Source organism: Nannobrachium achirus (genome assembly GCF_963921795.1).
Source record: "Nannobrachium achirus genome assembly, chromosome: 22".
NCBI classification, from domain to species: Eukaryota; Metazoa; Chordata; class Actinopteri; order Myctophiformes; family Myctophidae; genus Nannobrachium; species Nannobrachium achirus.
Window position 1 is genome coordinate 25,030,348 of NC_137829.1, and position 15,485 is coordinate 25,045,832.

At 41.7% G+C, this 15,485-nt stretch overlaps 2 protein-coding genes across 5 annotated transcripts; one reads left to right on the plus strand and one right to left on the minus strand.

Annotated features, from left to right (window-relative positions):
- Positions 1-1,685: 1,685 nt before the first annotated feature.
- On the plus strand, positions 1,686-6,507 carry glb1l (galactosidase, beta 1-like; the record flags this gene model as incomplete). Of its 2 annotated transcripts, none has more annotated exons than XM_080752601.1 (16): positions 1,686-1,815; positions 2,186-2,355; positions 2,536-2,686; positions 2,818-2,878; positions 2,950-3,044; positions 3,137-3,317; positions 3,418-3,476; positions 3,662-3,783; positions 4,073-4,113; positions 4,240-4,358; positions 4,442-4,516; positions 4,676-4,765; positions 4,891-5,004; positions 5,274-5,405; positions 5,590-5,814; positions 6,298-6,507. In XM_080752601.1, the coding sequence occupies exons 1-16, from the start codon at positions 1,747-1,749 to the stop codon at positions 6,505-6,507; spliced, it is 1,914 nt and encodes a 637-aa protein (XP_080608727.1). In that variant the 5' UTR covers positions 1,686-1,746. The 2 variants fall into 2 exon arrangements, with proteins under 2 accessions (XP_080608727.1, XP_080608728.1); XM_080752602.1 differs by having other exon boundaries at positions 3,137-3,311.
- A 602-nt stretch (positions 6,508-7,109) lies between these two features.
- Positions 7,110-14,990, minus strand: ankzf1 (ankyrin repeat and zinc finger peptidyl tRNA hydrolase 1). Of its 3 annotated transcripts, none has more exons than XM_080752582.1 (16): positions 14,906-14,990; positions 14,368-14,526; positions 13,623-13,747; positions 13,104-13,206; positions 12,470-12,690; positions 12,233-12,342; positions 11,948-12,101; positions 11,614-11,836; positions 11,391-11,504; positions 10,230-10,394; positions 9,912-10,088; positions 9,467-9,779; positions 8,224-8,335; positions 7,950-8,117; positions 7,404-7,474; positions 7,110-7,249 (listed from the first exon to the last, which is right to left on the minus strand). In XM_080752582.1, exons 2-16 carry the CDS (start codon positions 14,492-14,494, stop codon positions 7,123-7,125), a joined length of 2,310 nt encoding a protein of 769 aa, XP_080608708.1. In that variant the 5' UTR covers positions 14,495-14,526; positions 14,906-14,990; the 3' UTR covers positions 7,110-7,122. The 3 variants fall into 3 exon arrangements, with proteins under 3 accessions (XP_080608708.1, XP_080608707.1, XP_080608706.1); XM_080752581.1 differs by having other exon boundaries at positions 10,230-10,397; XM_080752580.1 differs by having other exon boundaries at positions 10,230-10,400.
- Between the last annotated feature and the right edge of the window lie 495 nt (positions 14,991-15,485).

The following is a 15,485-nucleotide window of genomic DNA, read 5'->3' on the forward strand; positions in this document are numbered from 1 at the left end:
TAAACAGTGAGTCTATGCATAAGCAATGATATTTTTTAACCATACATGTGGGGCTGGATAGATTGAAGATAAAGAAATAAAAAATCTACCACTAAAGAAATAAAATATTTACCCACTGGGTACACTTTTTATTTCTTTATTTTCAATCTATCAGCCCCATCATTTCTTAGTGGGCTGGTCTTCAATCTTCAAGCGCCCTCTAGTGTGCCTTAAAGAATAATGTCATACAGCGTTGTCATGCCAATCAATACCAGCAAGCGTCTATTTGCATTATTCTAATGACACCAACGTTAAATCCATTGCCATCCTATTGCTAAAGGACAAGGACATTAAAACTTGAATTATTCTCCAAATAAAGATGTATCTCTGCACAAACTTGTCAATGGTCACATGAAATTAAACCAACATTAAAATGAATGCAAAGAAATGTATGTAAAGAAATGCAAAGAAAAACACAACATAATGCCATGCTGCCTGCCTGGCTCCTGTCAATGCAAACTATTCCTGAACTGTCTGGCTGCTTTGTTCTATATTACCATGTAATATACAATAGCAATTGTTCTCAAACAACCTCCAGTCAGATATTGTCTGTGTGTGAAATGTAGGTTAGCATGAGCTAGAGCACTGTTTCCCAAACACTGGGTCGGGACTCATTTGTGGGTCGCGGACACATTTTAATTGTTATTTTTTGGTTATACATACAAGGAAAATTTAAGAATTTCCATAAAACAAATGTATAGAAGTAGTGAAAATATAGCCATGGCTACATGGTGCACGTAGGTCTGCTGTTTTCACTAGTTTGGTTCCCGGACAGACGTCTACTTTTGGGTCTCGTGCTAAAAAGTTTGGGGACAACTGAGCATACGTACGATTTTTGGTTGCATTCTTCAACTTGATTTAACTTGTTAGAGCGATGTTTTAAACTTCACACAACATTTTACATAGACTAGTGCTAGTCTATGACTATCCAACATTACATTCCCCTAAAGATAGAAAGATAAAACATTAATCTTGAATGGACAGGTCCAGGAAGGTTATCACATCACATCCAAGTTCGATCTAAATCCAGAGCACCTGGACGGTGTTTAGGACCCAGCATGTGACCAATGTGAATATCACATGACAGTCATTGCTAAAGCGGGTCGTATTCTGTTGTTGCCAAGTCTGCTTATTATAAGCGACTTGGGCCTTGTTTTTCTGCAAAGTTGCTTGTAAAATGTTGGGCTTGTTGCGTATTTTAGGGTTATTTGGGGCTGTTTAAACCAGTGATTCTCAAACATTTTCATGTTAAAAAACCCAATAACATATTAATATGTATTTGTCTGCGCACCCCCATGCCAGGGAGGGAGTCAGGACTGCCATACAAATTTGGGTTATTAAAATGTTTCAAAAATATGCAAATGTATTTGTTCAAGATGTCTTTGAAAATAGCAGATCTACAAGCTCACAACACGTGAACTTGTAGACCTGCTAAATATCACTTGCATTTGTTTTAATTGTAGTGTAAGTGCTCTTAATTGTGACTTATTTTGGGCTTGTTTTCATAGACCTAGTTGCTTGTTTCACTCGCTGAATCTGGCAACACCGGTCGCATCGCTTCTTCAGTCAACACTGAACACAACGAAAGAACGGATTACAGAACAGCGAGACAGAGTTGTGGGCAACTTGCCATTATAATGCACGCTGGGAATATGGTCACATACTGTACGATAATGTAATTGTTGTGTTAAGGAGCTAGTAGTTGACATGGCTAAAAGTATAGTGTTTTTCGTTGCAGTGTGCTTTGCCTATTTAGGAATAAATGGAAACTTATTGGTAAGAAACCGAAACTTCAATAGTAGTCTAGTCACCTATTAAATGTAGTTCATATGCATTCATTCAAGTTCTCCTCAGTCCTCACTGTTTGTCATTATGTAATATGACCATGCTAATAACAGGCATGTACTGCTTATTAAATATACAGATTACTGTAACTGAGTTATGATATTTAGTCTGGTACCTCTTCATAATGTCAGTTGTCACTTATGATAGTCTTGATCCAAGGCTAGGGTAATACAACAGTAGCATATGCTACTGTCAAATGTGAGTTGATGTAGCAAGGCTACATCAACTCACATTTGATTACATACAATCTAATTCATGTTTTTGTTTTACTAAATCTTACCATTCATGCTTTTGCGTGCAGGCCTCTGCCAACAGAACATTCTCCATAGACTACAAGAACAACTGTTTCTTGAAAGATGGGAAGCCATTTCAATTTATCTCAGGGAGTATCCACTATTCCAGAATCCAACGATACTACTGGAAGGATCGGCTTGTCAAGATGTACATGGCCGGACTCAATGCCATCCAGATGTAAGTTTTGAACACCGGGCGGCACACATACTCACTCACGCACGCACGCACGCACACACGCGCACACACACACACACACACACACACACACACACACACACACACACACACACACACACACACACACACACACACACACACATTTCACAACTGCATTTACAGTGTTCTTTGTTCATGCAGCTATGTGCCTTGGAACTTCCATGAGACTGTACAGGGAGTGAATAACTTTTCAGGGGACCGAGATTTGGAATACTTCCTGAACCTAGCCAATCAAACTGGCCTTCTGGTCATCCTACGTCCCGGGCCTTACATATGTGCAGAATGGGAAATGGTGAGTCATGCCACCAGCTGCAGTACCATAATACCACTTTAACACACGTGAGTTGTGTATCATCAACAGTGCATGTCTCCCATCTCAAATTGGCTTCCCTATCCCTATAATTCTTTGCTCTTCTTCCTTAGGGTGGTTTGCCGGCTTGGTTGCTTCAGAAGCCAAACATTGTACTTCGTTCTGCCGATACAGGTAGGTACTACAAATACATCCAAAGCTTTCCAGTCAATGTATTTGTCTTGATTGACTGTCTTCTGCATCAGATTATTTGCAGGCAGTCAGCAACTGGCTGGCAGTTCTTCTCCCCAAAATGAAGCCCTGGCTCTATACCAATGGGGGCAACATCATTAGTGTCCAGGTAGGTCTTAATATGTAGCCACAGAATGGCCGTCTTTTACAACAAACAGGATAACCATATGGTTTGGCTTCATCGCATTCCCCTAATTGCAGGTGGAGAATGAGTATGGAAGTTACTTTGCTTGTGACTACAACTACATGCGCCACCTGCGGACCCTGTTCCGGTTCTTTCTGGGTGAAGACACAGTCCTGTTCACCACAGATGGAAACACGGACAAGGAGATGACTTGTGGGACTCTGGAGGGATTATACGCCACCATAGACTTTGGTACAGGTTGGTATTATCTACACACAGGTGACAGGGGTATCAGGATCTTGCTCTCTGAGATAATTGACAATACTGTCTAATCTGAATGTTTTTTTCTGTTTCCCAGACACAAATATAACTAAAGCCTTCAGCAGACAAAGGAGATTTGAACCGCATGGCCCTCTGGTTAGTTAAATGTTCACTATTTATTGACATGCATTAAAAATGTCATGGCGTTTAAACTATTAAAATCCCCGCTGGTTTATAAACACTACTCACCTAAAATGTATTCATTTGAATTAACCAACTAATACAGTACCATACTAAAACATAGCATTTTTTTAAATTAACTTTGGTGCTTTTTGTTCCAGGTGAACTCAGAGTTCTACACTGGTTGGCTGGACCACTGGGGAGAAAAACATTCAGTTGTTGACTCTCAGAAGGTCAGCAGGATGCTAGGAGACATGCTGTCTATAGGTGCCAACGTCAACATGTATGTTCCCCAAAGCCTCATCCCTGGTTTAAAACAAACATGTATGTTCCCCAAAGCCTCATCCCTGGCTTAAACCATGTATGCATGGCTGAGTTCGAATAATCATTTAAACAAGTGACGGGTTGCACTGAGAGTGAGTTCGTTTTTATTTCTCCATGTCTTTACTACAAGAAAGGACAAATGTCCTGTCTATCCAGCGTCAACAGTATTAAAACCTGAACAGAATGACTCAAATCTACTCACTTAAAAAAAAAAAAACCTCAAATGACTTTGTACTTTCTCTTTACAGGTACATGTTTGAAGGAGGCACAAACTTTGGCTACTGGAATGGTAAAGTTGATAAACGCAAATGATACCTATTCATGTTTTAACATTTGTATCTCTTCACTGGATCAGCCAATTTGGCAGCCAGTTGTAGGAAAGCAAATTTTTATGAACCTCTTGGTTTTCCTGAAGGTGCTGATCATGACACCAGGTACCGTTCAGTGTTGACCAGCTATGACTACGACGCCCCTCTGTCTGAGGCCGGAGACCCCACGGAGAAGCTGCTGGCCATCAGAGATGTCATTAAGAAGGTATAACTGATTATGTATATCCACCTGATATCATTTGTGTTATTTTGAAGTGACTAAAATACTATTACTTTATTTTCATAAAGTTCAGAGATATTCCATCTGGTCCCATGCCACCAGCAACTCCCAAATTCGCCTATGGGTCTGTGACTCTGAATAAGGTAATTAGCAGTGGTTCTTGCCGTTAGTGTGTACCTTTCTCACTTGGAAGACTATTAGAAAGTAGAATTGACCTATAAAATGCAGCTCTCTTAAATGTATTTATCCATCACTCGCTCCACAAGCGGTATGACCTATATTACTCTTATTCTATTCTACAGGTTGGGAATCTAAGCAGTCTTTTGACCACTCTTTCACCCCAGGGGCCTGTAAAATCTCTGTACCCTTTGACTTTCGAAGGATTGAAACAGGTACGGTGCCTCTCTGAAGGCAAAAGATAACTAGCATTCTAACGGCAGTAAACATGAAACTCATGAAACATGGAGAACTTCTAGACTGTTGTCTGCAGCATGTTGGTTGTGTCTATTGTGTTTAGTACTATGGATATATGCTGTACCGCACCAAACTGCCCCGCAACATCCCAGAGGCTACACCGCTCATTTCCCCTCTGAATGGTGTTCATGACCGTGCATATGTGTCCGTCAATGGGGTAAGTGCTCACAAAGAACTTTTGTTTTGTGCATCCAATCAAATTGCATGGTTTTTGTCAAATATAAATATGCAGTTATTGAAGGACAAGACTAAACAGGCCACTCTTCTCTAAGCATACTGTACATGTGTGGTTTAGTTTTATTTCAGACATCTTCCAAGGTAAAAGATATTATACACTTTATAGTTCAGAGTTTACTGTACAAATGTGTCTATATCATACACAACGACACCACTCCTGCTGACCTCAAGACACCGCTGTCTTGGCAGGTGTTCCAGGGCGTGCTGGAGAGAGACACCATGCTGGTGATCAATGTTACTGGGCAACAGGGTGACATCATGGACATTCTTGTGGAGAACATGGGCCGTATTAACTTTGGAAGCAAGATCAATGATTACAAGGCAAGGAACCAGTTCCATAGCAAGCAGTGATTCACACATAGTATAGTAGTGATCAATTACCTTTTTCAATACAGCAATAAAAGATGTTGCAAATACTGTATGTAACCTTGCATTGATGGTTTAATATGGGTAACATTATACACACTGTGTAAGTACCAAATGAGTAATGCTATGTGCAATGCAGGGCCTCTTGAGCAACCTAATCCTGGGTAGAGACGTGTTGACCGACTGGGAAATCTATCCTCTGGACATTGATGGAGCTATAGCTGGTGGATGGCCTTCAAACAGCAGATACTCCCATCCTACCACTCAGACAGAGACCTCATTTGGGCCAGTCTTCTACACAGGGACGCTACAGCCCAATGGTCTGGCATGGGACACCTTCCTCAAGCTTAACGAATGGACAAAGGTAACGCAAACACTGAATGTTATTTATCTTTTATCTGGGTACAGTTACTGTACTCTTTTTTTTCCCACAAGACTTTTTTGGTTGACTTTTTTTTGATAGAGTAAGTGCAGACAGATAGGAAACAAGGAGAGAGACGGGGAGTGACATACAGCAACGTTTTTCGGGAACACATTAGGAGCTTAGGTGCCCGAACCGCTAGGCTGGACCACTGTAGGCTATCTAAAGACTTATTACATTTCAATACATTCTACAATAGGTTTTGCTCTGAGAAATTACTGTAAAACATCGATTTTGAACAGGAAACCATTCATCTCCTGGTAGACATTATTTAGTTGTACTGTATGTAGCCTACAGCAACAGTATCTTTCATGATGCTGGTAGAACCGTTAACTCAAGGCATGACCTAATGGCTCAGCCACATAATGTGCTCTAAAATATTTTAAATGACCCCCAATATGATTTGCACATCTATGTTCTTCCCAGGGTCAAGTGTGGATCAATGGGGTGAACCTGGGACGATACTGGTCAGCCAGGGGGCCTCAACATACTCTGTATGTCCCTGGTCCCCTGCTCAGCACCACTCAGCCCAACGTCATCATAGTACTGGAGCTGGAGAGGACGCCCGTCCACACACGTGTTCTGTTCATGGATCGGCCCCAACTAACACTAAACATGACGACCAATAAGTCTTGACACAACACATTTCATCGCTCGGTCACTGTTACATAACTTGGGGTAATTCAGTGGAACATTTAAATCAGTGTTCAAAAATAGCTTCGTTGTAAGGATTCAATGCTGCATGAATATGTGACATTCTGAGACATCACAAACACTACCAACAGCCCAACTAAAATGCAATTCAGGTTCTCAGAGTAACTTCTGTCAGGTTTGACAAAGAGTAGAGCTGGAAAGTACAACAATGTTATGGCAATTCTATTGATTTTCTTTTTCTTTTAACCACAATTTATTTTTTATGCTTTTATACACAGATACTGTAAATAAATGTTGATTTTGCTTAAATAAATGTTGATTTTGCTTTTCAATACCTCCTATCACTTGCTTGTTATATGACTCAAAACATCTGATTGAGATCAAATCTTCTGACTTTTTTGCTGGCATAATAAAACATGAAATGTTATTCATTGGCACATCCACAAGTAAAACAGCATAATCAAATTCTGTCTGAGTGGTTGTAGAATAAAAATGTATATCTTAAGACTGGATGCTAAAAGTAGCACTGCTGTGAGTCACATGTAGTTCCAGTGAGGTAGATTAGTCTTTCCAATTCTAATCTACCGGTACATCAATCTAGGTCTTGGCAGCAGGAGTACTGGCCTTGCGATGTGCCTGGACACAGCGAGGGGTACAGAATGAATAATCCAGGTATTGAAATGGGATCTTCCCAAGCAGAGATTCTCCACACGTCCAGCACCTCCTAGTGTTACAGAATTAAAGTAAATCCAAACAGAAAACTATGTGAAAGAAAGCTAAACAATAAATAAGGTATGTTTCCACCACACTATGATCTCACTCCAGATAAAGATAAATTGATTTAAGTTCAAAATCGGCAGTGTGCTTTTAGCTCTTACTTGACATTGGAGACAGTGACTCCTGTTGCAGCTGCCTGATCAGCCATCCTCCTCTCTGCAGCCAGGGCCCTCTGTAACAAAATAAATCAAACCTGGGTGAAGTGAGCGGCGCACACAAAATACTGTTCCTGAAGAAAAAACATATGATGATGTATAGATATGCGCTCATCATTATATTGTCCAATCAGAAACGGGACATACGACATCAGTATTTGATACAATGTAAAAACACTGCATATACAGATGGTCATCCACACAAAGTCACGTAACGGAGCGGCTAGCATAGCATCGCTCAATAAGTCAAGAAAAGGAATCTAATCTGCCCAAACATGGACGTTCGGCACGATGGTGGATGTGAGATCATGAATTCATAAAAGTGACAAATATTAAGACACAAAAGGAAAATCACAGTCGTGATAATATTTGGGATTGATTTCCAGTGTGCACAAGAAATTTGGGTGCTGAGTAGTGTAGTGCAAGTGCAGTCAGTGTTTCTCAAACAGACACAGTTGACAGAAATGTCAACAAATAAATCCATTACCACACCTTTTCACGATCGGTGAGGGATGCAAACCTCCTCTTTTCCTCTGCCTCAAACTCTTGTTTCCTCTTCTCCTCTTTCTGCTCCTTCTCTCGCTGTTTCTTTGCTGCCTTTTGCGCCTTCTTCTTCTCCATCTGCTTTGATTCGATCTCTGCGTTGAGTGGCCCGGGAACCTTGAGCAGCCATAAGAGGTTTTTCATCACTGACCGATTGCTGTGTTGTCAATTTTAAGGAATGCATTTAGAACAAAAGCTAACAGTTGCAGTGAAGGTTACACACCTGTGCCTTGCTGTAGTCATACTTGTCAGGATTCTCACCCATGTACTTCCTGAACACGTTCCTTATTTCCTTCTCTGGGGCGACGACATATGGGGTCTGTCCTTTATTATCCCTATATATAAATGATATACATATACAGTATATATTAAAAAATCGAATTAAGTAGTGCATACATTTTACTTTTCTCACACTCTTTGATGTGACTTATTGCTGGTTTAAAATGACTACACTGGCATTCACTGTACACAGATTGATTGATTGATTGAAGACTTTATTAGAAGTTTGCATAGGAAAAGGTACAGTTTCATGACGGTACAGTTCACTGGTACAAGGTCTACTAAAAGGAGATCCATGAAAAGACTAAGCTTATTTCCACTGGAAACCATTTAAGTATCTCATATAACATTGAATGACAGACAAATAGAACACAGTACTATGCAGTAGATATGTAAAGAAAAACAAAAAAGAAGACAGTAAGTCTAAAACAAGCAGAATATACAAAGAAGGGGCAGGGGAGGGTAGGGTTGGGCTAGGTTCATTTTTTTACCAGTTGCGAACGGCTGCTGCCTGTAAGTGGTTTTTCAGGGCAATTTTAAAGGATGCTAGTGATCCACACTCCTTTATGGCCTTCGGTAAGGCTTTCCACATTTTGGTGGTATAGCAGAAAAAAGAGTTTGACCCTTTGTTGGTTTTGACTCTGGGTTGAAAGTGATCTGTGGCGCTGCCTCTGGTGTTGTAATTATGGACATCCTTAATGTTTATAAAGTATTTTGATAGGTACTTGGGTATCATAGTGGTGTAGTGTATCTTGTACACCAGGCCCATTGCAAGTTGCTGTACTCTGTCATCTACTCTGAGCCACCCCACTCTTAACTGGTGAGTAGCGGTGAGGTGAGTCTGATAGGGAAGGTTAAGCAGGACCCTAATTAGTTTATTTTGGGCTGTTTGGAGTTTAGTTTTCAGGGCTTGTGGGGCGTCACGATACCATACGTGGACTCCGTAGTCAAAGAGGGGCTGGATTATTGCACCAGCTATGGTCTTCAGTGTGTTGAAATTGACCATCGGGGCGATCCTCTGTAGGAAACGAGTTTGTTGGTTGATTTTATTTATTACTTTAGAAGTCATCTTTTCACTGGAAAGATTAGCTTCAAGGATGCATCAGTACAATTCTTAGTGTTAATTTAACTACAAAGAGTGTACAAACAAATAAACCAGACTGTTAAGAGTTGATTTAACTGTGTACCTGCTGGCAGGGTCTGCTCCCACGTCCATCAGCAGTCTGACAACAGCCTTCTGTCCAGCTGCGGAGGCCACATGTAGCAAAGTGAACCCTGTGGAGTCTACAGGCTTGTTCACGAGATGCAGTGGGCTTAAGTCACCATCAGGTGACTGCTGTTGATGGGATAAATTGCTTCCCAGTTCACCAGCACTCTCCTTCCCTGCCGTCTCATCCGCCGCAGCCAGGTGGAGGAGGCCGCGTAGGGATTCCACATCCCCGATCTTGCAAGCTGTATAGAGGGCATCCCTGACGCCATACTCCCATGACTCATCTGCCTCTTATGTGGAAACACAGAAAGCTTCAATTATTTAGCATTTACCTCACTTCCTCCTCGAATACTCTGATTAGGGGATACAGGACAGATGTGGGCAGGTAACGCAACAGGGATAACTCAAGTAGAACATATCACCTTCTGCTGGGTGTGCACCTTCTGCTGGGTGTTTCTTCTTATTCTGTACTTTCCTTCTCCGCTTGTTCTTTGCTAGTTTCTCTTGGGGTAGGTCATCTGTTGACGAAGCACCCAGCACCTCCTCCTCATCTTCCTCCTCCTGTACCACCTTCTCATGTCCTTCACATGCATTCAAACCTGGGATACAGGAAAAGGTTTTACAACATTGCCTGTTCTGCATTTTACCTGTTCAGAAGGGCAACATAGTGCTGAGATGCACTTAGATACTGAAGGATCCTCAGACATCTGTTCTTCACCAATCTAGCATATTGAACCTACTCTCAATCTCCATTTTGCGTCCGCTTTCCTTCTTTTTTCTTCTCCTCCTATGTCTGGAGGGTTGGATTTCAAACTCCCGAAGGTCCAGGGTTCCCAGTGTCATCTCCACGGTCTCCAGCTGGATGTCACCGCTGTTTTCATCATCACCTGAATTAACGCTTCCACCTGCTTCTGGCAAGGACAAGATGGAAACATAAGAAGCTTTCCTTAGTGTTCCAGTTATCTCAGACACTAATTATGGGATTGCACCTGGTTAATGTTAAATATCATCTCCCATCCGCATCATCAAACAATACACAGTGGAGACGATAATGTGTGACAACTGTAAGAATAAATACAAACACATGTTGTAGATTTAGAATCAATGATTTTGCACTTAGGCTTTGTGAATTAAACAACGGTACATATTGTAGCTGCTTAATTTACAAAGCCTAAGTGCAAAATCATTGATTATAAATCTACGTGTGTTTGAATATAATTGATATACTATACTATATACTGTATACCAAGCAGCACTCACATCTAGAGTTTGGGCTGCTATGCGGCCCTCACACCTACGTTGCACCGCCAATCACACCACTATGTCTGAGTCATGGTGTCCATATGGAGAATTGAAGATGTCTGTTTCTGTCTGTCTACCTGTGTCCCTTTTATGCCCATATAAAGAGATCCTTGATGTCATGACCATATATTGCAATGCCCATATATGGGCATATTCATTGGATCGGCAGTTTTCGGACAAATACGAACTACTCGACAGCGGACACCGCACTCCTCGAGTTGTTGCTGCTGCGCATGCCAATTTTGACGTTGGTTGGTCCCATATATAGGGCGGCAGAGGCTCAGGAGGTAGAGCGGCCGCTTGTGAACCAGAAGGTTCCCAGTTCGATCTCAGGCTCCCCAGAGTTAGTGTTGAAGTGTCCTTGAGCAAGACACTGAACCCTAACTCCTGATGAGCAGGTTGGTGCCTTGCATGGTTTCCTCCGCCGTCGGTGTGTGAATGGGTGGGTGAATGAACACACACACACACACACACACACACACACACACACACACACACACACACACACACACACACACACACACACACACACACACACACACACACACACACACACACACACACACACACACACACACACACACACACACACAACTCACCCTTCTCTGGAACCGAGTCCGATTGATTCGTTTCTGGTTCTGCTGTAGACTTTTTTGCCTTTTTCCATACTTTCTTAGAGGGACTAAAGATGACTGAGAGGTCCATGTCTTTCCCTGTATCAAAATATGCCCCCCAAAACATGAATTATACCAAGGCTATATACTGTACTACAAATAAATAAGCAGACAACATGCTATCATAAGTGCATGATTTGAATCTTACCGTAAACATGAACAGTAGAGAGTACCTCGTGTACTCTCTGCACCTCACGGAAGGTTGCCCTGCGTGTGGCAAAAGGGAGCATGCGGATCCTTGGGTCTTTTTTGGACAGTGGGGCGACCCGACCACCAAAAAATATGCTTTTATTGTAGCTAGGAGCGCGTAAGAATATTGCAGATGCCTCATTTATGTGGTCAGCCCAGCTCTCCAGGAGATCCTGGATCTCCTGCAAAAAAGAAAAAACACCAGAGTTGATTAACTCATACCGTATACAGTATATGAATTAGTATTGGAGGTAATGATGTGACCATTAGCTTGAGCTTGAGTTTTATCTTGCCTTGACCAGTGCTGCCTCATTGTGTCTCCTAAGGGCCGCCCCAGCTGACTTGGGTGCATGGCTGCGGTTCTGAGCATCTCTGAGACCTTGAGCAGTGCCTCGCTTGGCGCGCACAGTGTAACGGTGGAAGGTTTTGTGCTGGAGAACCTCTTTCCTGTAATGTAAACATGCAGGTTCAAGCATAACCTTAAAAGGACCAGCATTGCCCAAATTGCCTGAATACAGTCAATGCTTGTTCAATTTAGATTTTGAGCTGTATGTGTTGTTGATTATGTCCACACTGACCCTTTGAAGACTGCAGCAGCAAAGTGTCCCCCACCAGTCATGAGGACGACCCATACAGTTTTGTTACTTATGGTCCTCAGGGAAGCCACCCGGTCTACCTCATCGTCTGACTAGGATATCAGACGAGGAGAGCAAGAAATTAACCCTACAGTAAATACTGAGGGATGTAATAACACATTTATTCATGGATAATTGAGAGTGTTTCTCAAAATACATTTTCCCCCCGTTTAGACTTACCTTGCCTTGGAGAACACAGCGGTAGACAGCTAGATAATGTCCCTCCAAGTCCTGGAAAACGACTTTGTTGGACTGTCGACATGGTACTAAATCAGCGGGGAGAGCACCCTCATTATCAGTGCGGGTGACATCGCTGCTTCTTCCAGCCCAATCACTGTCAGAGTCCTCCGTGTCCTCATCCCCTGAATCGGACTCTGAGCCTGAGATGCTTGACATATCTCCTGTTGAGAGATAAATGGTCATTTTAATGGGTTGAGATAAGATTGAATAATTCCAGGGTGGAAACTCAGTAGGTAATCTAGCTTTAGCGCAGTTCATTTAGACATGGAAGGTAGAGTTTTAGCTGTTCTTTTCCTCAGACCCCCCTCATTCATTTGCTAACAAGTTAATTAATTCATACACCCACGTTCATTCTTATTCGCTGCAAGCTACTTCACACACGCCCTCATTCTCAGTGTAGCCTTTTTGCAGCCTCTGTGCTGCTGCTCATTCTACATGTTTAGCTGTCATAGCAGGTTGTGTGCCGTCTGTGTTGTAAAAATCCTCCACTTCCTCTACAAACTACAAATGAACTGTAGTTTCACACGGACCAGCGTCTTCCATTGTAAGGAGGAGAAGGCCTCAATGTCCTTACCTGTTCCAGTTTTCTTCTCGAACTCATCTGCTGTAACCGGCAGAAGTCCCATCATCTTTTGCCTTAAGTTGAACCGATGCCAGTCCAGCTTATAGTGTTCCATCTGAGACAATTTAACAGCCTTTTCAGTCAGTTGTCAAACAAAACAGTAAGTCATGGGTGTTTTCCCAATTTCAATAAAAATCACTGTTCCTCCACCAGTGCAAGCTCACAATGCAGTGTGGTGCAAGAGGGCAATCTCTGCTGTAGCAGTCCCATCATCTTAAATCTTAAATATTAATACAATTACATACAAATGTATATATATACAAATGACTTAACTGTGCCTTCTGCACCAAATATATATATGTATATGTACTGTATGTATATGTTTATTGTTGTGGGGACTGGGAGTTGGGGTGGCCAGAGGTTTGTCTGAAATATGCTAGCAGTCCAGACTAGAGCTCAAAAAAGGTTGAGAACCACTGCACGAAATAAATAGATATGATCTTTCCCATGTAAAAAGTGTGTATTATTTACCTGTTCCTCACGGTTGTTAAAGGAGCTTCGGCAGGCTGTGCAGACCATCAAGTCTGGTACCTCTCTGACAAGGCTCCTTCCCTGTTGTGTGCCATCTTCTGGACATAGGTCACCGTCAGCCTCTTCTGCATGGATAGCATGCATGTTTAGATTTAAAAACATAAAAAGTACCAATGTTTCGCGACATAACATGACTTGACAATACAACAATTATATGTTTTTTTTTTGTTTTTAGTTAGTGTTGAAGTGTCCTTGAGCAAGACACCTGAACCCTAACTCCTGATGAGCAGGTTGGTGCCTTGCAGGGGAGGGGGTTGGAGATGTGGGGATTTTATACTGTATACTGTTCTTATTTTTTTTATTGTATGTAGTGTATTGTGTATTTTACTACAAATTACTGCCTCTATAGGTTATAGATAATAGTTATATTTATAACCCATGGAGTATGGGTGGAAACCTGCAATTAGCTAGATGTTATCTCTCCTTGTATTATATACGGTTAATGTTATTGCAGAGATAACAGGCCAATGTTGGTCAAAATAACAATTCTTCTTTTTGTAAATTAAGTAATATATACAGCTGTTCAACAATAAAATGAGTTAAAGATCTACAGTATAAGGGTCCATTTACCAACTCTCCATCATTTAGCTGGGGACCACCTGGAACCCCCCCCCCCCCCCCAAAGACCACTGGTTGAGAGCCTCTGAAATAAGACATTCATATTCAAATTAAAAACAATACGTACTGTCTGAAGATGGATCAGGGGGAACAGGTTGGACAGTTGTCACTTCTTTTAGCCCAAAAGCCTCATCTTGAAGACACAAGTCAAAGACAGAACGGTATGTTGTGCAGGCTGTCAGTGTCATCGTCATGAAGTTGCGTTGACAGTCAACGGGACTGCCACCTGTCATTGGACACAAAACAAGAGAAACGTAATGGAATTTGTCACTGCACACACTGTAGCAACCATCATTACAGTGAGTTGTTAACGTGTCACTCGAGCTCACCTTTGTGTCTTCATCATAATAACGCTATTTGCGTTGGCAAGAAAACCACTGTTTTCTTAATCATAGTTTAGCTGATGCAGTTACTTGTGACCAAAATGTACGACACGTGTAACTATTGGACCGTGGACGGTAACTACTAAAACCTAGCTTCATGAACGAACAAACACTACACACAACGTTAGCAATGTTTCGAGTACGATATATTTACATAAACGTCGTCAAAGTTTACTAAACCTTTCCCTGGGTAATATAATTTTGAAAGAGCAATTCACTTACCACGAACGACCAAGCTAGCCTATTATTATGTTTTTATGTATCCTGACCATAGACAGACAGACAGACAGACAGACAGACAGACAGACCAAAGCTTCAAAAAATCATGATGACATATCTACGGAAGCCCAAAGGAGGTTATAGTCGATCTAAAAGCCCATAGCGCGTAGCGGAAGTGACGCGTTGTGAGCTTGTAGGTCTGCTGTTTTCGGCCCGCGATACCGACGTCCGCAGAGGTATAAATCTATTAATGCTATGCTTCGCACTCCACGTGACTTTCATCACTTCTGGCGACGTACAGTCATAACACAACACAACACTACACGTTATGAAGTGTTCATAACAGTAAGGTAACGCTGAGGATTATGTTGTTGAAGAGAGGGCGAACTTTTGCTTGCAAGTTGAAGTTGCACAAACCGCACGTATCGTTATCGTTTGCTAATAATGGTGAAGCAAATGCAAACACAAATCTAAATAAAAAATGGGCATTTATAGAAAAAAGCAAACTTGTTGAGTGAGTTGACACAACTCACAAATGCGGAAAGTTTTATCTTATTATAATGTTTTTAAAAGCAACTTCCGC

What these genes read in the sequence shown, in the direction of transcription:
- ankzf1 (XM_080752580.1), bottom strand. Translation starts at nt 14,494, where the DNA reads ATGACGATGACACTGACAGCCTGCACAACATACCGTTCTGTCTTTGAC. An exon ending in TTAACAACCGTGAGGAACAG is followed by an intron (nt 13,207 to 13,622) that starts GTAAATAATACA and finishes AAATTGTCTCAG; the next exon opens with ATGGAACACTATAAGCTGGA. An exon ending in ATGACTACAGCAAGGCACAG is followed by an intron (nt 8,118 to 8,223) that starts GTGTGTAACCTT and finishes TGGCTGCTCAAG; the next exon opens with GTTCCCGGGCCACTCAACGC.